This window comes from Hipposideros armiger, unplaced genomic scaffold (assembly GCF_001890085.2).
Source record: "Hipposideros armiger isolate ML-2016 unplaced genomic scaffold, ASM189008v1 scaffold_673, whole genome shotgun sequence".
NCBI classification, from domain to species: Eukaryota; Metazoa; Chordata; class Mammalia; order Chiroptera; family Hipposideridae; genus Hipposideros; species Hipposideros armiger.
This window is the reverse complement of record NW_017732023.1, coordinates 162,350-184,004: the sequence shown is the minus strand read 5'-3', so window position 1 is coordinate 184,004 and position 21,655 is coordinate 162,350. Positions and strand designations below refer to the sequence as shown.

Below are 21,655 nucleotides of genomic sequence, written 5' to 3'. Positions count from 1 at the left end.
GCAAACAACAGGCAATGAGACTATCATTTGATATTGTCACTTGTGCTTGGACAAGAAGAGAAGCCTTACAAGGAAAGTAATTAAAAACAATCTCTATTGTGGCCAAGTTAATTGACCTTCTAATATAAAGTTAATTGAATTTCTAATGTAAATTTATCCAGATGCTTATAAGCTATCTAGACATAGGAACGTTTGGCCTACACAGTTATTCTTTACATAAAGGTGCACATAGGAATATAGAGAACTTATCAAAATAAAGGGTTCTGACTGAACCCCAACATTGTATTAAAAGCAGGCTCTCCCTTGGGGAGAATATGGGTGCCCATTAAGGTTACTCTTCATAAGATATTGATCAGAAATATAATAACTCCAAGGAAATTCTAGCTATAGATACATAGCTTTCATGAAATCAAAAATAAAGTAAGCTACATGAAATCAAAAGCAATACATTTAGTCTCGAGGTCTAGATGTCCCTGGCCTGAAAGAGCAGTGTTTTTTAGGGGAGAGGACACCCCACTCATTTAGTTTGAGTGCTCATATACCAACTGGGGCATGCTTATCTGATTACTTGTCATTGCCTAACTTTGAGCATTGTGCAAAAGAACAATATATTACTATACAGTGAGGAATTTTCTATTCTTGCTTTGGAGAAGTGGTCTCCCTACATGTTCTAGTCTACGGGTGTGTCTGAGACTTTTGCATTAGCCTGTGGCTTGAGCATCCTTCCAAATCAGTCACTGAACTCCAGTCCCTGGCAAACCAGGTCCTTTGCCCTGGTACCAAAGGTCTGGTACCTTTGGTTCAGCTCCCATAATGCATCTTACAGGAATCTACTTCAGTCTTAGTTTACAGTCCTCTCTGGTTTTACCTCCTAGGTGTTCTCTTCTTGTTTGCCCAAAAATCCGCAGGTCCTATTCTGCATATCTCTGGTATAAAAGTTCTCTCTGCATTCATAACGGTGCTACCAATTCTCCCCACCACAATGGAAAAACATACCAAAAGCAACAAACTAAAAACTTACCTACATGAAATTTGTGCTTTTATTTCACTTAATGCTCATGTTGTTTGGTGGCCTGTTTGATTTTCCTTTCAGAAACATGAGCAGGTGTTGCATATGTACCCTTTCTGTCTCCTGACTCTCTTCTGTTGAGGTTGATGTTTGTGTGGAGACAGGTTCCATAGTTTAAGAGACAATGCAAGTATTTGAAAGAGGTTTTTGGCAATTTCACTTCAGAAGCCAAGCAATTATTAGAGCTCTGGGCAGTTCAAAATGAAGGACATCGGTGGCAAAGTTTGCATGTCATCTTTATGTAATCTACTACATCAGTAAATACAATTGATAAATAGTACTGTTATTCATAGATTATGTGTTTAATGTTAGGAAAATGTGTGAAATATGTGACACCAAAAAAAGAAAGAGAGACAATCAGGAGAAAAACAAATCATGAAATACAGACCATGTAGCTTTTACAGAGGCCAGACTGGGAAGAATAAAGTTGTGTGTGTATGTGTGCTTTAATGAAACACAGTGAGTAGCCGAGATTGCCTTATTCCAGGTCTCAAAGTATTCATACCATGTTCATTTCAGCAACTGTGTTTTTAGATATTGAGAGCAATTGCTTTGTATTTTAAATCTCATAGAGTATGCTTTTTGGTTAATTTTCGACATTGATGTTTCCTAAAATTAAACTACCCAATGGAGCTTCATTATTATTCAACTTTTAATGAGTGTTGTCTACATGGTACATAGAGAAAAAGAAACTCGTACTTTTTTTGGTAAGGGAGAATGCTATTAATTTACAGTGCATATACTTAAGCCTAGAGAAATGTTCCCAAAGGCAGTAATGAGCAATGTGTTCCCCTTGCTGTGGGCTCTGCTTAAAGGAGAATCATTTTATCTGCTGCACTGTGCAGTTCTTATGTTTAAATGCCAGAAAGTTTTATAGGGGTTAGACACGACTAGAACTCAAATAATCTCATTTTATCTAGTTTACCACTTCTATTCTTATTAAACTATTATGTACCGATTCAATTGCTATGCCCTATAAAATAGTATATATGTTTATAGAGTATTTTTCAATCCACTAAAGTGACTTGCATATGAATTATTGGCGATTTGAACCCTCTCATAACATTTTTTGGTTGCTGACAGCAGTTAGGTGGTTTTCTTGTTCTATAACATAGGGACACCAGCATTCCTACAGAGGTTAAAAAATAAAAGACCATCGACATCCTAAATTTACAAATTAAAAACCTTAGAACCACCAAATCAGAACAAAACTCAGGCCTCTTGACTTTAGTCCAGTCCAACAAATTGTACTAAACAGATATAATAGTTAATTTTTGACTTGGCAAAGGAGCAATTAGGTACTTAGTAATGACTGGCTATTTGAAAATCTAATCTTCTCTTTCCATAAGTGACATGTTAGGGTGACACAGAGGTTTCTTTTTCTAAGTTAGTTAGAAATGGAACAAATAATTAGGGCTGGAACTGAAAGAGCCAGTGTGTCAGGTTTAGAAGCCAGAAGGTGGTTTAAGAAGCAAAGGTTAACGTTTTCCAGTGGTTCAGAGTAAGCCAACAACCTGTATAAGTAAATTAGGAATGACTGGAGAAATATGGGGTGTTGGGGGAATTTTTGCCCTGAAAAATAAGAATATGAATGTGCTTACTGCCATCTTAAAATATTCCCTGTTGATCAAACTACAAAGTATTTGTCCCTAATGGGCCAATGATTGAAAGATTTCTTGGTTCAGTATTAGAATTTACTAGTGATCAAACCTGTCCAGAAATGAAAGGGCACATCTTGGGACGTAAAGAGCTATCTGTCACTCTAGGAATGTCAGCATAGGCTGGAAAAATACTTTTCATACATCCTATGGAAGGGACTTTGACACTGATTTCTTGGGTGGTTGGGCTGTTAAATGTGCTTTCAGTCCAAAATATTTATGGTTTAATAAGTAACCTTCTAGAAAGAGGTAGGCATTGGTGTGGCTAACACCATGTTTGGTTATATTTAGAAAGTGGAATCTATATGGGACTTCTAGATATGCAGACAATTTTTAGTCTTCATTCTAATTGCTTATAACTTGAAATAAGTAAGTACTGTTTTACATATGTGCAGCCTACTAGCAATTACTCCATTATTAGAAGGATATGTACTCTAGTGATTCAATAATAAAACAGGATTTAGGACGGTCTTCTTCAGGTAACCCTCGTTTGGAGCCTTAGGTATAAAGTATTGTTAAAGACATTCATAACTCAATTATTTAAAACATAAGTTATTCTCCACATATAATTTTACCAAAAAATAGTGTATCTCATTGTATTGTATTTAAAACTTGCAGTAAACATGAAATTATTGTAAAAGACAGATACATTTCAGATTTGAGAGAACCAAAACATGGTGATAACAACCCTGGAGCCATTGTCATTAAAACTAGAGTAAACAAGATCGTTTTGGCTAATTCAATCAGGCTTGAAAAAGGATAACAGGGGATAATGAGCAGAGTTAAGACAAAACTATCATTTGCACATTAAATGACTGTATACTTAGAAAAGCAAATAAACTCAGTTGTACAGCTTTAGAATGAATAAGAACTCAGTAATGGCCTGAATACAGGTAAAATAGGTAAGAAGTAATGGCAGATCCACATTTTTGTTGTTGTTATTAACATCTGCGTGTTTTTCATGCATGGTTTTGATTATGTGCAATGTACTGGAAAGTCCCTGGCATGTGGTTATCTGTAATTTTGCTGAAGGACAAATTTGTATCTTGCCAGTTCTTGTGCCAGTTTGGGACACAGTCTCTTAGTGACTAGGCTTCCACTTGATATACACTATTGAATAAAACTTTGTGATTCAATACAAACATTTGTGCAAACTTGGCGTAGGGAGGTCTGTTGTCATCTTCATTTTAGACATTCTGAACCTAATCTTATATGCCATAGGGATTTGAAGGTTATAGAGATTGGGGTTAATACCCAGGGTCTTCTGTAGCTTAGTCTCTATTAACAGTAACAAACTGATAGAACTAATAATAATGATTTAAAATTTTGATTAGCTAGCTAATAATATATTTAATACAAAATATAAAAAAAACTGAAGAAAAGTTAATATTTACTAAGAACAATTTGAGAAGATTTAGAAAGCTAATATGCAATCGTGAAGAGGCTATAAATGCTTTCATGTACAAAGGTAAGAGTAGGAAGTGAAACAAAATATTCCTGAAAGTAATGTGGCCTTATGTGTCAAGAACAGTTCTGATAGTCATCTAATACTCAAAGGCCTGGTCATGCTGGTTGTTAAAATATTGACATACTTGGTAAATAGCCACTCCCCTGCTGTCCTACCACAGCTCCAGCTGCTGCTTCAGCCCCTCCTGCTGCACTCCTGTTTATCCCCCCTCCCCACCTACTCCGGACCCCTGACTCCTACCTCCAAGGTCTCCAGCAATTGGACAGGTCTTGCTAGCCCAGGGCCTCAAAGAACGGAGGGCAGTGGATGGGGGGTGGGGGGTTGTTACTTTGTGAGGGTGAAAAGGGTAACTATTGCATTGTTCTGTACACCTGAAACTAACAATAAATAAAAATTAAAAAAAAAAAAAAAAAAAAGAACGTGCTGTATAGTCCTTCAGCTTGCATCCTTCCTCAGCAGCTGGCACCTCAGGCAGGGTTTTTTTTTAGTTTTGTTTCAATAGCACCAAAGATCAAGGGCCTCATTTTAATCATTAATTCTAGTTCTTGGAATTCATCTGAAAAAATTAAAATTTTTGCATAAAAATTCATGGCTCATTTCAGGCTCCTCATAATAGCAAAAAAAATTAAAACTAATTATAACTTATCTATCTACCTAGCTACCTAAAACAATATATAATATATTTCCATATATAAATATATATCCATATACCCACATATAAATGTATACATTTATATATTTTATATCACATATAAAAGGTTAATAATTAAATAAATCATTGCATATATTTCAAGAGAATATAGTGTTACCACTATAAATAACACAGTCAAATAAGTTTTGATATATTCAGGGTTTAACTCTCAATTAAGAAAGTCCAAACTATATATATACATATATATAAAATGATCTCACCTGTGTAAAGAAAATTACTTGCTCAAAGAAAAAAAAAACCTTAGGAGGAAATAAACCAAACATTAACTTTTGCTTTCTCTAGCAATCAGATATTGATTTTATATTTTATATTTTTGTCTATGTCTAGAGTTTTCTGTAGTATTAATTTTATAGCCTAAGAGAGGAAAAATAAACTCAATTAAAACTCTAATTTTATAGTTGATGAGAGATGATAATAAAGAGTAGACTCACTGGCTTCTGACAACTTCTTCAGGTATTTGACTGTTGACCAAAGCACTGTCCTGACACGTTTTCCTGACAATTTTCCTTGAAGGCCATTTTTCACTCACCAGTAATCATATTATACCTGTGCAAATGTGTTAAGAACAGTCTCGCCCTTGTTATAGCTTAGCAGAGCTTTTCTTCAGAGCCCATAGATTCTCCCATGCCTGCTCCAAGTACCTGTCAGTCATGGTGAGGGTGAGGGTGATATTGACAAAGGTTGGTGACGGTCTGCTGTGTGTTTCTTGCACTAGACTAGTGATGTGTTTCATTATTTCTTGCTTCTTATTCAACAAGGACAACAGGCTCTCAGACCCTAGTCACACTAGAGTATAAATGACTAATAATTTTACTCAGCAACATTTGTGTTTTAAAACGCTGTTAATGTGGTGGGCCAATGGAGTGAAGCCCAGAAGAGAGATCGTGAAGGTATTAGAGAAAGAGGGGCAGAGCAAGAGAGAGAGACCCTGAGATGGCGCAAGAGTGCGTGAGCAAGTGCACGCACACTGATATTGATGCAATCACACGAACTATGTGATTATCTTGCACTACATTTGCCAGTTGAAGTAGTTTCATTTTGTAAATCCTGTCATTGGGCATGAAGAATGTATTGGGTTGTCAGAAAAGTCATGACGCATGCTTGCAACAGATGGCACTAGTTCATTTTTGGAAGTACTAGAGTCATTCACATCTATGTTATTGCTATGTCATTTGACAGCTGACAGTTCTAGCTTCATTCTAAAAAAACATTGAGCGATTTGGTTGAGTTTTGGAGATTTTACAAGTTAAAGATAGAAGACCAAACTGTGCATTTTTGCCATATTTTACTGTTTTACTTCCATAAAGGGAAGAATGTGCATCAAGCTTGTGAAATGTTGCATCAAGTTTACGGTGACAATGCTCTACAAGAATGTCAGTGCCCATGATGGTTCACAAAATTCTGTGCTGGTAATTTTGATCTCAACGATGCTCCTCAGTCAGGGAGGCCCACAGAGGTTGATGACGACAAAATAAAGGCATTGATTGAGTCAAACCCACATTACATGACATGAGAGATTGCAGAAACATTGAATAGCCATCATTCAAGCTTTCAAGACCACCTGAAGAAGCTGGGATACGTAAGCAAGCTCTATATTTGGGTTCCGCATGAACGCAAAGAAGTTCATTTGATGGCACGTATAAATATCTGCAGTATGCTTATTAAATGTGAGGAAAATTATCCTTTTTGAAGCGACTGATAACTGGTGATGAGAGGTGGACTGTTTACAACAATGTGGTGTGCAAACGATCTTGGTCCTGATGTGATGATTCACCTCAAATGACATCGAAAGCAGACATTCATCAGAGGAAGGTTATGCTCTCAATGTGGTGGGATTTTAAAGGTGTCATGTTTTTTGAGCTCCTACCAAGGAACCAAACAATCAATTCAAATGTGTACTGTCAGCAATTGGACAGTTTGAATGAATCCATCATACAGAAACATCCAGAACGTGTTAATTGTAAAGGAGTTGTGTTCCATCACGACAACGCGAGACCACACACAAGTTTGATCACCTGTCAAAAATTATTGGAGCTTGGGTGGAATGTGTTGCCAAACCCACCATACTCGCCTGATCTTGCACCGTCAGACTTCCACTTGTTTCGCTCTCTTCAAAACTCCTTGTGTGGTATAACGTTCCATTCAGATGAGATTGTAAATCAGCACCTTGTTCAGTTTTTCACAAATAAAGGCAGGTCCTTCTATGAACGAGGAATTATGAAGCTCACTAAAGATGGCAAAAGGTTATGGAACAAAAAGGGGAATATATCATTGATTGATCTTTGTTCTTTATATAAATAAATGACCTTTGAAAAACATAGACAAAATACGTCATGACTTTTCCAACGACCCAGTAGAAGAACATTAACACTTTATTAAAGGTAACTCAATGTAACTTTTAAGCATTACAATATTGCGTGCATACCATTTATCTCTCTTTCTATGTATGTACCGAAGTAGCAGTCAAGTATCTATGTTTAAAATTTATAAATTAAAAGTTAAGGCAAAATTCAGACTATTTTGAGTTGTCTATCAAATATCTCTACACTTCAGTGTTCATCACCCTTTGAGGCATTTTCTCTATGTTTCTATTTCTTAGCACATTTCGGTAGCATGGCTTTTCTTAGGCCTCCAGCAGTTGCAAAACATTCAGGCAGTATTGTTTCTGGGCCAACAGCCAGAAGACACATGAAAGCAAATGGCAATGCCCTTTTGACTCACAATTTATATTTATAATCCCCTTTCTGAGATCTTGCAGCTATTTCAATATCCTATTCTTATTTTCCCATACTGACAGAACTGCTTCAATACTGAGGCACCAGGGTAGGGAAAAGAGAGAGAGAAAGAAAGAAAAGAAGTGATCTTGTCAAGAATCTTCTATTTTTCCCACTGCAGCTCAAAATCAGGTTGTTCTTACTCTGGTTGCAAACCCATAGCTGAAATTATTTTTCATCACTAAGCACAGTTGTATGGGCAGTTTTTCTCCCTAGAAACAATGTGTGTGTGTGTGTGTGTGTGTGTGTGTGTGTGTGTGTGTGTGTGTGATATTCTAGTAGAGGGAACAAGGAAGATAACAATCTTTTTTTTTTAGGAAGATAATCTTAACACAACATATAATAGAATAAAATTTTTCCTGCTGATAATCTCAAGAATTCACATATATTTCAATATGAGATATGAAGCAAGAACAGACAGAAATTAAATGAGAGGACATAACTCAACAGTATCTTTCATTTTCTTGACCTGCAGATTTTCTATTTTCAGAAGTCCTAGCAATCTCAGGTTAGGATTTGTGTGTCATTTAACGTAGGTTCAGTTGGAAGGACAAGCCATCATGAATACATGATGAGTGCTTTTCTAAGTTGCCATTTTGTTGTGGAGCTACCCATTTAGAGAGGTAAATCTTCATTTCCCTCATTTCTAGGATCTTTTAGATTTCGCTTAAATGTCACCTTTTCTATGAAGCATACTTGACAACCCTACTGAAAATCACAAAGACCCTCTGCATGGCTTCTTCTCACTCTTTTTTACCTTGGTTTTCTCCAAGGGACTTATCACCATCCACAGAAGTTGGATATTTTTGTCTGTTTTATTCATTTGTGTATTTCTTGTGATTAGAACCTGGAATTTAGTAGGTGCTCAAAAACACTTGTTGAATTAATGTATAATAGCTTCAATTTATTAATTACTATATATCATGAACTATGGTAAATTATCTCCTTATAATTTCCTCTAACTTTGACAATGAGCCTGTAGCATAGACCATATTATCCCTAATTTACAGATGCGCAATTTAAAGGGCAGAGGCACTAACAAATTTGCATCAGGTAATTCTGGTGAATCCTATATTTGAGTTTAGTTTTGTTTCTCTATAGCCTTTAACTTTTTCATTTTTTCCCCCCATTCTTAATCAAATGACCTTGGATTTCAAGCAAAAAATTCAACATTGCTCTGCTATCTCATTAAACTTATCCTTGAAATTCAGGGAATGGAGAAAAGTTGCTAGAAGATGAGATCCCCTCCCTTCCTTGTTTTTTAACTTTTTATAAGTTCTACTGTCAGGGATGACAAATATATGCCCCTCTTCAAATATAGGCATGATGTATTTAAAATATGGCTTTATGAAAGCAAGATATTATAACCACAAACATATCTGTCTGTAAAATTAAGTGAAACACTCAATATAGCCTAGAAAGGAGACATGAGAAGTCATTCTACAGTTCTGGCTGATTTGAGTAAAAGGGTGGTACAAAGGAAAGGGATTTGCAAGGAAGGAGGTTTTAAAATTTAGTTTTCATTTAACTTTCCCAATCAAAAAGTCAGCCTATTCTGTCTGACAGAAAATAACACAGGAGTGAACAGAAGAGAAAAGTATCCACAATTCCGCCTAAAAGAAATAGTTTTTGATTGATGCTGACACTTGTCTGGATTTTCCTAACTTTGTGCAAGTTCCACATATTGATCAACTGAGAAAATCAGTTACATCATCATAAAATGCAGACTCCAAAATCATTCATTTCTTTGGTAGTCACAAAAGGGGGAGGGAAGAAGAAAAAAGAAGGAAGGGGAGGAGGAAGGAAGAAAAGAAAGAGAGTATATTGGAATAGAGTTATTTAATCATTATAATTTTTTCCATTTGTCACAGGAAACTTTGTAGATTTTGTTCCAAAACTTTAGGGAGAAATAAGTAATGAGGCTTTAGTTAACCCAAACAACTGCCGGAGTTCATGTATCTAAAAGCTTAGGATGTCAAAATAAGTAGTCTACAGTTGTCAGAATTATGATCGTGTCAAGTCTAATGAGAAATCATACGTGAAAGGGGACTGACTATAAAATGAACATGTATTGCCTCATTCCCCTTACATGCTGTTTTCTGGATCTCAAAGTTAAGATTCCCAGAAGGCTTTGCAATGCACAATAAAAGGAGGCTGTTGACTTCCTCATTTCTTTTGTTTACCACTAAATTTGCTCAGAATTTCCAAAGTATTTGATTAATTTCTAGTTTACTTTCCCTTGTTCTTTTTGGCGCATTCGTTTGGCTTGTGTGCTCTGTAAAAGCATTTATAGGGTGTGTAATGTCTGATACTGGAGCACATTTATAATGTTTTACCTCCTGCTCAGAAGGATTCAGTTGAGAAAGAACAAATGGTCTCCCCCTTCCTTTTTTTTTTTAATCTTTTTACTGCTGGTTCATGATACTATGAGGTCTGATAAACCCTCATATGCTTTTCAGTGATTGATGATCAAACCTGCTCAGTTGTTCAATCTACCATTTTAGAGTCTTTGATGCTGTTTAACAAACTCATTGGAATCAACCCTTTGCTAGTGAATAAAATAAGTGAAGTAAAGCAATAATTTATATCAAGGAACACAGAAAGTTCTATCTGTGTTGCCAACTCTAGTCAGTTGATGGGTCGTTTCTGTCGGAGGGACTCTGATGCTACTTCCAGGCTCTGTGGGAATTAATACCAAGATAATCAGTCATGTGTTCAAGATGTATAAGAGTTAGTCAGAGGGGGTGAGGAACAGGGGGGAGAGTTATCATCGCAGAGGAGAAAACATGGGCAAAGGACAAAGAGCATGGAAGAGCATGATGTATATGGGGTCAGAGGGGGAGAAAGCAGGGTAGAAATGTAAGAAATTCAGGGTTACTGGGGCGAAAAGTTTCAAAATATGAAGTCATGAGAGATGAGAATTAGGAAGCAGGCAGGGTGGTCTATGCTCAGAGAACTTGGACAACTATCCAGTTGATCAGTCATTAGACGATTTTGTTTGTTTTAATTTTATTGTGGTGACAATGGTTAGTAAAATTACATAGGTTTCAAGTGTACAATTCTGTAATGCATCATCTATATATCACATTGTGTGCCACCCAGAGTCTCCTTCCATCACTATATATCTGATCCCCTTTTCCCTCTTCTACCATCCACCCTTACCCTCTGGTAACCACTAAACTATTATCTGTGTCTGTGAGTCTTTGTTTCTTTGTCTTGTTTCTTTGTTGCTTTCAGTTTTATATCCCACATGTGAGTGAAGTCATATGGTTCTCAACTTTTTCTGTCTGACTTATTTCGCTTAGCACACTAATCTCAAGATCCATCCATGTTGTTGCAAATGGCAGTATTTCATCTTTTCTTATGGCAGAGTAATATTCCATTGTGTATATATACCACAACGTCTTTATCCAATCATCTATTGAAGGACACATTGGCTGTTTCCATGCCTTGGCCACCATGAATAATGCTGCAATGAACATTGGGGTACATATTTCTTTATGGAGAAATATTTTCAGATTTTTTGGGTAGATACCCAGAAGAGGGATTGCTGGGTCATGTACTAATTCTATTCTTAATTTTTTGAGAAAGTTTTAAGAAGGGAAGTGATAGGCTTGTTTAGCTTAGAGTTTAATTGTTGTTGTAGTAATGGCTTTGAGGAAGACAAAGTTTAGAAGAGATAGCTGAATTTTTTAGGATATTATTGTAGTATTCTAAGAGATAGGTAATTTGAACCTGAACAAGGGCATTGCTAGTAGGGATGGAAAAAATAAACATTTAGCAGGAAAACTTCCAGATGATCAGGAAAGGAAGATGAAAGAAGGAACAAAGCTTGGGTGACTGGATGGACAGTGAACAGTCTAAGTGATACATCAAGAAAATATGTATAACTAAATGCTAAATGTTTAGACTAGATTGTAATACTATAGAACATCTGAACATCCTCTTTGTTGACTCTCTTTGTTGGGAAAGAGGTTCATATAAGTCATTTTTTAAAAATGCTTTTCTCCTATTTTTGAGGGATACTAGGAAGAAAACTATCTAAGCTATTAGACCAAGGAATATATTATTATGGGAGCTCTCTCTCACTGTTTATCTGTCTGCCTATCTATTATCTATCTATCTATCTATCTATCTATCTATCTATCATCTATCTGGTCTCACAATAAAGAATAATAGAATCCATTATAAAAAACAAACATAGCACTGAAAATAAGGGCCTTATGAGCACAGTGGCATTATTTATTGTCAAGCCCAGGATACTTTTAAGAGTGAGAGGTGGAGGAAGTGGGTAAAGAATTAAAATTATTATAACTTTTTGAAATATTTATTTATTGAACAAGTTTTTATTGTATGATTATTTGTTAAATAATTCTTTTAAAACCTATTTTCAAAAATAAAATTCTAGGAAATACTTTGTTAAAAATTAAAAATAAAACCCAAAAACTTAAAATAAATAAAACTACATGGGACGCCAGCACAATGAGCATCAGGTAGAAATGTCCCTGGCAAACAGGAAGTATGAAGTCAGAAATGGATTTTACATGCTAACTCCTGAGGAAATATTTTCATTATCTTCTCTTTTTGTTCATTCATTTCTGCAAATGCATGGATAGTTTATGTCCACACATGGTCTCACACTCTAGAGGCAGTTATGTGAACCATAGTTTCCATCTCAGTTGCAATTCTAGCATGGTGGCCTCTATCATTGCCCGAGGAGGTACTAGCTGGCTCTGACTGTGGCAGAACATTCTGCCGGTTGGGAAAGTGACAAGATAAGAACATACTCTGGGGATGTGCTAGATATTATACATTCTGCCATTTGGGCAGATTCAAAATGTTGGGGTCTTTCTTAGGAGAAGAAGAGCTCATCAAGCCCCAGGGGAAAAAGAATTGCATTTTAACTATCTGAGTTTCAAAATGTTGGGTTTAGGATCCTTATAATCGATAACTTTTTTTAACTTAAAATATATGGTGAGGCTGATAGAGGCAAGAACAGAACTTTGGGCCTCTGGTCCTCTGGGGCAAGCTGTAATCTCTTTATTTCTCATTAGCCCACAGCTTTCCTTATCAGCCTTTGCCTTAGTCGTTTTGTTTACCCTTTGAAAATAGCTACTGTAGAGAAGGAAAAAAACTTCATATGTCCTTTTATAATAGTATTTGGCATCCTTCTATTTCTTAGTATGAAATAGTTAGAACAAACACTTTAGAGTTAGACAATTGTGCCTTAAACTTTAGACGTATTAACATCCTCTGCATGTCAAATTACTCAAATCACCTTCTCTGGTTGGGAATAATCTTGTGGAGTCTGTGATAGTTTTGTGGTCAGGATTAAATGAGATGTTCCAAGTGAAATGCCTAGTACAGTGTTTGACAAATGATAGGTAGCCAATAAATGGCAGCTAGAATTATTAAGGAAGAAATTAAAGTTTTCATGTCGGTGGGGTCAGCTTTGGAGAAAATTGTCACATAGGCTCCTTCATCCTCCATTTCATCTTCCTTCCCATTCCTTCTCCCCTCAACCCCCACCATCTCCTATGACAGTACCGTTAGACTCCCCTCTTTTCCTGCACTAGTATATTTTGTTCCTGATTTATCTTCATCATCTCATTCATTCCAGGCCTTCCCGTCTCATGACCTATGCTTCTGTTGCCTGCCATATCTAACCTTGAAAGTTCTTTTAATGTAATTTATAACAAAACAGTAAAGACTAACATCATTTTAATATTGTAGTCTTGCCAGAACATAGGTATATTTTAGTGAAAGTGTCAACATCATAACCTAAGAGAATAAAAGGGTAAAACTTAAGTTGGAGACATCACTAATAGGGAGAAAAGAGATATTTTTAAAGAGAGAGACTTGATAACAATAAAAATGAACAGTTAATATCTATTGGGTGCCAACTCTATCTTACACTGTGCTTCATATATATTGCCTCGTGTAACCTCCACAACCAATAAATTATGTACTATTATTGCTATTTTTCTGATGAGGGAAATACAGCTTGGAGAAGTAAAGCCAATTGCCAAAGATCATAACACCTAGTAAGGGTAGAAGACAGGTTCAGGACTCAAGTCTATCCAACTTACCACCATCTCTCTAATGCAGTCACTTACAAGCTAAATTTTCATCAAGGCAGGTATCTAAGTCTCTTATCATTTGCTAGAGCCTAGTGCAGTGTTTGGCACATAATAAACAATCAATTAATAGTTGGTTCTTGAGTTAATGCATAAATATATTTTCTGCCATAACCTCTTCTCCATTTACCTCTCTGGTGTGACCTCTTTCTTGGAGGCCTTGCCTTGCCCAATATTCCAAAACTCTGAATGGGCAGTAGTCCTACGTACCCTTTTCTGCTTCCTGATTTCTTGCCTCCATCTTCCTGTCCTCTCTACATGTAATTCTTCACTTCCCCAGAAGTCTCAGGGTTAACTTCCACTTACCCCACAACACAGAGCTCAGGAGTGAGCTCCCTCCATGAAGCTTTCCATCTCTCTGGCCTCTGTTCCTATCCGGTCCCTCACGGTTTCCTTTCCTCAGCTCAACCCAGTCAGTGTTCATTCCATGTCTATCTCCTCCACTAGACAATGGTGTTTTTGAAGGCAGATGTCTGACACTTTTGTGACCTAGTTGGTACCTGACATGTTTTGTATCTGATATATTTTTTGAATGCTTCTGGCCTAGCCTAGTTCATTCTAAGGTGTATTTGTTTCATATATTAACATCTGTGAAATTGGGATACATCTTCTAGTTAATGATATCTCAAAATTATAATTCATTAACAGTGCTTTTTTGACTTAGTGATACAAAAGGAAGGGTTGATTGCATCCTATAACCAATGGCATCTTAGATTTAATGTAATACAATAAGATGTTGAAAGAATGAATGAATAACAATCATAGCCCTCCTCAAATCACATTATTATTCCCACTTACAACCTAGCTGTTCTGCATCATAGACAATGTGACAGAGCAACAGTTGAGCATTATTCTTTATGCTCATATATGCTGGGCTTTCCTAGTAAAAGTGAGACAGAGACTTTTTTGAATACTTAAATCAAGGTGTTCCTTTATTTTTTGACAGGTCTTTTAAAAATTGCTTTATTGAGATATAATTCACATACAATAAACTGTACATATTTAAAGTCTAAAATGTAATATGTTTTCCCTTGCAAATTTATAAATTTTTATCTTTCATCAAAGCTATGCAGTTTTGGACACAATTTCTCCAAATATTTTTCTATACCCGCCCCCTCTTCTTTCACTGCAATAGCCTAAATGTCACATGTTCTAATATTATATCATAGGCCTCTGAAGCTCAGTTCATTTTTAAAATATCTTTTCTTTGTGTCCTATTGATTGGATAATTTTTTTTAATTATTAGTTTCAGGTGTACAGAACAATGCAATAGTTATTCTTTTCACCCTCACAAAGTAACAACACCCCTCCTCCCATCCACTGCCCTCCCCTCCCCCCGATGTCATACTTATTTGTTACAATTCCATTGACTCCATTCCCACACTCTACTCCACATCCCGTGACTATATGTATATATAATTATAGTTGACATACAGTATTATTCAACATCAGCTTCAGAAATACAGTGCAGTGGTCAGGCCTCTACACCACCTATGAAGTGGTCTCCCTAACAAGACATGAGACCATCTGAACCCCTAAAAAATATTTAAAATATTATTGATTATATTCCCCAGACTGTATTTTCTATCCCTGATGTCAGATTGTAGTTACCAATTTGTATTGTCTCATCCCTTCCCCTTCGCCTTCATCCCCACCCCCTCCCAACTAGCAACACTTAGTTTTTCCTCTGTGTCTCTGAGACTATTTCTGTTTACATGTCTCATTTATTCAGTTTTTTAGATTCCACATATAAGTGAGATCATATGGTATTTGTCTTTCTCTTACTGACTTATTTCACTTAGCATAATGTTCTCTAGGTCCATCCATATCATTGCAAATGGTACGATTTCCTTCTTCTTTATAGCTGAGTAATACTCCATTGTGCAAATGTACCATAGTTTCTTAATACAGTCATCTACCCATGGGCATTTTGGTTTTTTCTAAGTCTTGGCTATTGTGAATAGCGCTGCAATAAACATAGGGGTGCATATATTTTTTCGAATTAATGTCTTGGATTTTTCTGGATAAATATCTAACAGTGGAATTGCTGGGTCATAAGGTAGTTCCATTTCCAGTTTTTTGAGATACCTCCATACTGATTTCCATAGTGGCTGCACCAATCTGCAGTCCCACCAACAGTGCACCAGGGTTCCCTTTCCCTCACAACCTCGCCAGCATTTGTTGTTTGTTGACTTATTGATGATAGCTATTCTGACTGGAGTGAAGTGGTATCTCATTGTGGGTTTTATTTGCATCTCTCTAATGATTAGTGAGGTTGAGCATTTTCTTCATATGCCTGTTGGCCATCTGTATGTCCTCTTTAGAGAAATGTCTCTTCATATCCTAAGGTGCTTCTTTTTTAATGTATAGATAATTATGTAAAATAGAGAGAGATTCAAGAAAAAAATTTTTAAGAAATAACAATTTTAGGTAGGCACTTGTAAGAATGCAATAGTCATGCATGCCAAGGCTACGTGATTCTTCCACAGGCCCCAAGGTGGGAGGTTGAAGCCCTGGCTTAGCAAGAATTATTGGCCAGCACATATAGCAAAGCTACAGGTATTATTTGCTGCTGTATTGTGTCCTGGGCAGAAGTTCTGTCCCAAAAGTTCATTATGGAGCAAAGCCGCATAGCCATATTGAGGAATGCTTAAGTACTGAAGCCATTGATAGTCAAGGCACACTGGTTCTGAGACTGACTGACAGCTCTGAAAAATATCATCAGAAACAAAAAAGATATTGGCATGAGAAGGGCTGCTATGGGTACCACACCCTGACCTGCTGCTATGGCCAGTGCCATAGAACTAGCTAGTAAGCCACCATCATAAGTGTAAACATCATGATGAAGAAGCTTTCAACCTGGTTTCAATCCTAACAAGAAGTATGTTATGCAAGTATATATAATACCTGCTAACATCTTCATGAGTAGTAAATCAGATAACAATTTTCCAAAGAAACAAGATGATATTCTATAGTATTCACTGATACAGTCAGTCATGTATAAAGAACTTCTCCCCAAACACAAAGGGCTCCAGGGATGTCCTACTGCTGAAACATGGGTTAATTGTCAGAAAGAAGAGCACCCCAGCTCTATTCTGGATTCCCATGGGGCGTCTTTTTGAGATCACAGAAAATGACACCTATAACCAATCCCAGGAAGATTGTTCTGATTATCTCAGCTATAGATGCCCAGTAAGTTTTTGAATAAATGCTTGGAAATCCATTTGAGTTGAGGACAGAAGGAAGTGGCATAGGTATTCTCCTTGAAAGCTACACTCTTCTCTTTCTGAACCCCTGAGAGTTGATCTAACTCAAATTTCATTTCTCTGAAAAAGGCAGAGTTGACATAAAATAGCTAATTTTTCTATGAGTGACTTGTCTCTCTTTGAAGGCTCTTCAGTCTCCTTGGCTTCATCATCTTCTACTCTATTTAATATCACAGCAGAGGAGTCTTCATTAATGACATCCAGGAAGTGGTTTGAGTCCCAGCCCGAACTGAGCTGCCGTTGAGCTGCCAACAGGTGGCAGGATGGCTCAGCTAAAAAAAAAAAAAAAAAGACACCAGGAAGAAGTCTGCAGCGTTATTATGGAGCTCACAGTGGTGAACAGCTGATGCAAAGTACCCAAAGGCCTCCTTAGCAGGCACATGGAATATTAGTCTTCCAGAGGCCAATAAGCTGAGGCTATCAAAACACTTGAAGATGGAATAACAAGATTGTTGAATGGAGAAGATGATGGTTCATCCCTGTTTAGACATCTCTTCAGGAGCACAAGGACAGCATTTGCTGAGCTTGGATGTAAGCCAGTTGTGGATTCATCCAGGAACAAGGTGGAGGGGTCGGTAATACGCTCCACTCCAATGCCAGTCCTTTTTCTTTCTCCTCCAGACACGCCATGGAAACACTGAGTTCCAACCTTGGAATCTGCCACATTAGCCAGACCTCACTCTTGAATGATTATATTTATCCATTCATTTTTTTGCATGTTTCATCATAGTTGTTGGAAGTTGAAGAGCTGCTGAGAACTGTAAATTTTCTCTCATTGTCAGAGTTCCCATCACAACATCATCTAGTGCCACATTTATATTTGAAGTTACATTTGAAATTGGCAGGTTGAGGTGCTCCATTTATCAAAACATCCCCAGATAATCCCTGTGGCTCTTTCCTTGCAACTAAGACATCTAAAACAAAGATTTGCCTCCACCTGTGGGTCCCAGAATGGCATCGAGGCCAGGTCTCATGATCCTATAGATATTCATTAGTATTTTTTTCTTAACTGTTTTTCCACCAATTAGAAAGCCCCTCTTCACTTTTCTCAATAACAGATGTTATGAAAACTTAACAAAGCTCCTTCTGTAAATATCTTCATCCTCAGGTAGGATAATCCTTACTTGATCCTCCTCTTTGGAGGGTAGATTAGAACATGATGATTGGAGTTTGCATGACTCGTGATTAACAGTTCTGTGTAATTAGGATTTGCAACACCCTAATTGCTCCTATCTGATTCAAGAAATTAATTAATTAATTAATTAATTAATATCTTCAGGTGGTTGGAGGTCATCCTGGGGAGGCCATTGGTGTTTCTTTGTGACATTGGGATAAAAACTTGGTCATTACTGAAAGACACCTGGAGAGTTTATGCCTTTATGTGTGGCAAACAGACTGGTAAGACACCAGCCCGAGGTCACGGTCACAGTCAGGAGTGACGGTTGGTGAGTCAGGCCAGATTACTCTTAATCATTTCTTTCTGGACTGATGTGATCTATTCCTTATGCTTGTTTTCTAGGTGAAATTGATCTTCAAATTCTCTCCAAAGTGCAGGCTCAATACCCAGGAGTTCATATCAGCAATGAAGTTGTTGAGCCAAGTGCTGAACAAATCGCCAAGTACAAAGGTAATCTGTAATCCATGGTGCTGTATGTCCAATTCTATCCCAAAAGGCTTGTCATCCCAAATTTGTCACTTCAATCATTAACAACATAGTTACTGTGGGATGTTCTTTGTAATCTTATTGGAAGAAGAACCTAATCAATTTGGTTTTTTGGCAGGCATAACGAAATACCTCAGAATATGAATACTGAATAATTAAACTTTTTTTTTTACCAACTCTGCATCCATTCACTGATCACCAACTATTATTTTTAATGTTTATTATCAGAGACAGAGTTGTTAATTCATTCAGAAATATTTAGAATCTTTGTCCTTAAAGTGCTTATGTTTAATGGGTTACTGCAGGAATCCACAAACTTTTTCTGAAAAAAGGCCAAATAGTAGTAAACATTTTAGACTTAAAAGGCCACAAATTTCTGTCACAACTAATCAATGCTGACATTGTAGCACAAAGGCAGCTATAGACAATAACACATAAACTACTGCGTGTGGATATCGTCCAATAAAATTTTATTTATGAACTCTAAAATTTTAATTTTGTATCATTTTCACATATAACAAAACAGTATTCTTCTTTTGATTTTGTTCAACCATTTAAAAGTATATGAGATATGAAAGACAGAGGCATGAAGTCAGGAAGTAGAATAGTATAAGCTTTTAGCTTGTAATCCATTTAAAAGTAGTTACTGGGCCAGATATGGCCTGTGGTCCATGGTTTGCTGACTCTTGGGTTATAGAGTCATTTTACCTGTTCTACATCAATTTTCCATTGATAAAATCCACTAGTTGATTCCCCATTAGTACTGAGATAATGTAACCTACGTTTGATCAAGGTTCTCATAATTATTTCTTATTGGCTCTTTCTCCCCCCCCCCCACCTCTAATTTCATTTACTACTAGAATAAAATCAGAATGTACTCTCTGGTCTTTCAGAGCTACATAAAAAAGAAAAATGTGTTTTATATCTGTTATGTATATAACATTGATTACATTAAAATTCTAAATGGAAATGGGTTCCACATTTGCAATTAAAATGATGGTATGCTACCTCTTCTCTGTATTTTAGAGTTTGTAGCCAAGTCATCAAACCTCGAGAACATAAAGTTTGCTTGGCATAGGGAGACATCATCTGAATATCAAAATAGAGTGATGGAGAAAAAAGAACTTCAGAAATGGGACTTTATTCATATGATTCAGGTAAGAAATATTTATTGTTATATACTCTCAGAAAGAAGTTTTTTTTTCAGGAATATGTATGAAGAGTGCCTAATATTTTAACTTTAGAAAGAAAAATGAAACTCTGATTTCTGATTTTACAAGTGAGCATATCTCAAATTGAGGATAAAGATGTTGATCATACTAAGAATTCTCAAGCCAGTTTTCTCTACTCAAAATACTTCCAGAGTTATTGAATTTTTTTTCAATGTTATCTTAGTTAATTTTTATAGGACTTAAAGTTCATAGATAGATCTGAGGACAGTGGAGTGTATCATATCTTAGCACAGTTCTCCAGTAGCTCTCAGTAGGTCTAGTAGGTCTAGATGGACCAATGTCTCAGTTTTTTTAATCCTCTTGCTTTTGCCTTCTGTTGATGACCTGGCTAGTGTGCACATGACAAAAGGGACAGGTTAGATGATTTCTCAGGTCAATAAAGTTTTATTAGTATTAGTTAATATTCAGTAGGAATTTATTTCCATCATCCAGCACTAATAATATATTTCTTAGAAATACACTAGTATATTTCTTGGAAAGGGGGTGACATTCAATAGATGGTATGGGGACAAATATCCACTGATATTTCTGGATAGCATATAGGTGTACAGGCATCCATTAGAAGATGTGTATATTTTAGAAATACCACAATTAACAAGATGCTTCTTACTTTCTATAGTTCACAAGTACAGCCACCCAAAAAGAATACACTTAAAAGAAATCAAAGGAAGAAATGACTCCAAGATTGGAATATTTAGGCAATCCTCTCTTAGCTGACAAAAGCTTTTACCTTTGAGGGACTAGTTAACACAGCCCATCAAGCCCATGATATTTCTCTATTAAACTCCCTTTCCCACCTCCTCCTATTTTGTACCTCCCTCTCTCTCCTTATACCTCCATAACACTTCCCCCAGCAGATGACTTCACCTCACACTTTATAGGAAAAAGAGAAACCATCAGATAGAAACTCATCACTTTTCACCCTCTAAATTTACAAACATAGCTGCAATTGTACCATCTTTTTCTTTCATCTTATTGCAAAAGCCTCCTTTTATCAAAAGCCAACCCCTCCATTTATTCTTTGGACCCATTCTTTACCCGTTATAAAATTTTGCAGCTTCAGAGTTCCATTCTCCCATTTCTCTCAAAGCTTCCATGTTTGGTCTTTCTTTCAGCAATCCTGCTTGTTCTGCATTACTGGTCTATCATTCTCTTCCTCTCTGTCTACTCTGCATTTTTCTGTGCTATGTCTCTGTCTCTTCATTGTTCCTTTTAGTCCTGACACTCTCAACTTAATATACACAGTCAACTGTAGAGAATCTGTGTCTATTAGATCAAATTTCATAGCAGTTACTGTGGCTCACCTCCTCTTCTTTTACTAGGTCACGTCATGGATTTTTAGCCATCTTATGGATTATCTGTATGTAGGTACCCATCTATGTATGGTCCCTATGGTGAACAGCATGGAATGACATGATATTTAATGTGGCCCCTGAAACTGCATAGGCCATGTGCAGGTCCATTTTTTTTTTTCATTTGTTGAAGTGAGAGAGGCATATCTTAAGTTGTTTGTGCTTTATGCAATAAATTCTATCATGGGGATCTATATAGACTATTGAATTCTTGTCCAAGAGAGATGAACATGAGATATAAGAAGTAAGTGTCTGCGAAAGTAGATTCTAGGGATACAAGCCCTCAGGGAAAATTTCACACTGCCAATGTATAATATTGGGTCT

At 36.6% G+C, this 21,655-nt stretch overlaps 1 protein-coding gene and 1 pseudogene across 1 annotated transcript in view; one reads left to right on the top strand and one right to left on the bottom strand.

Annotated features, from left to right (window-relative positions):
* Positions 1-21,655, top strand: part of HNMT (histamine N-methyltransferase) — a 39,322-nt gene that overhangs the window by 7,174 nt on the left and 10,493 nt on the right. Inside the window, exons 3-4 of the mRNA XM_019626388.1 lie at positions 18,604-18,711; positions 19,774-19,904. Coding sequence (XP_019481933.1) covers positions 18,604-18,711; positions 19,774-19,904 — 239 coding nt within the window. The remainder of the gene's footprint in view (positions 1-18,603; positions 18,712-19,773; positions 19,905-21,655) is intronic.
* LOC109372881 (ATP-binding cassette sub-family G member 2-like) lies at positions 16,234-18,558 on the bottom strand (annotated as a pseudogene).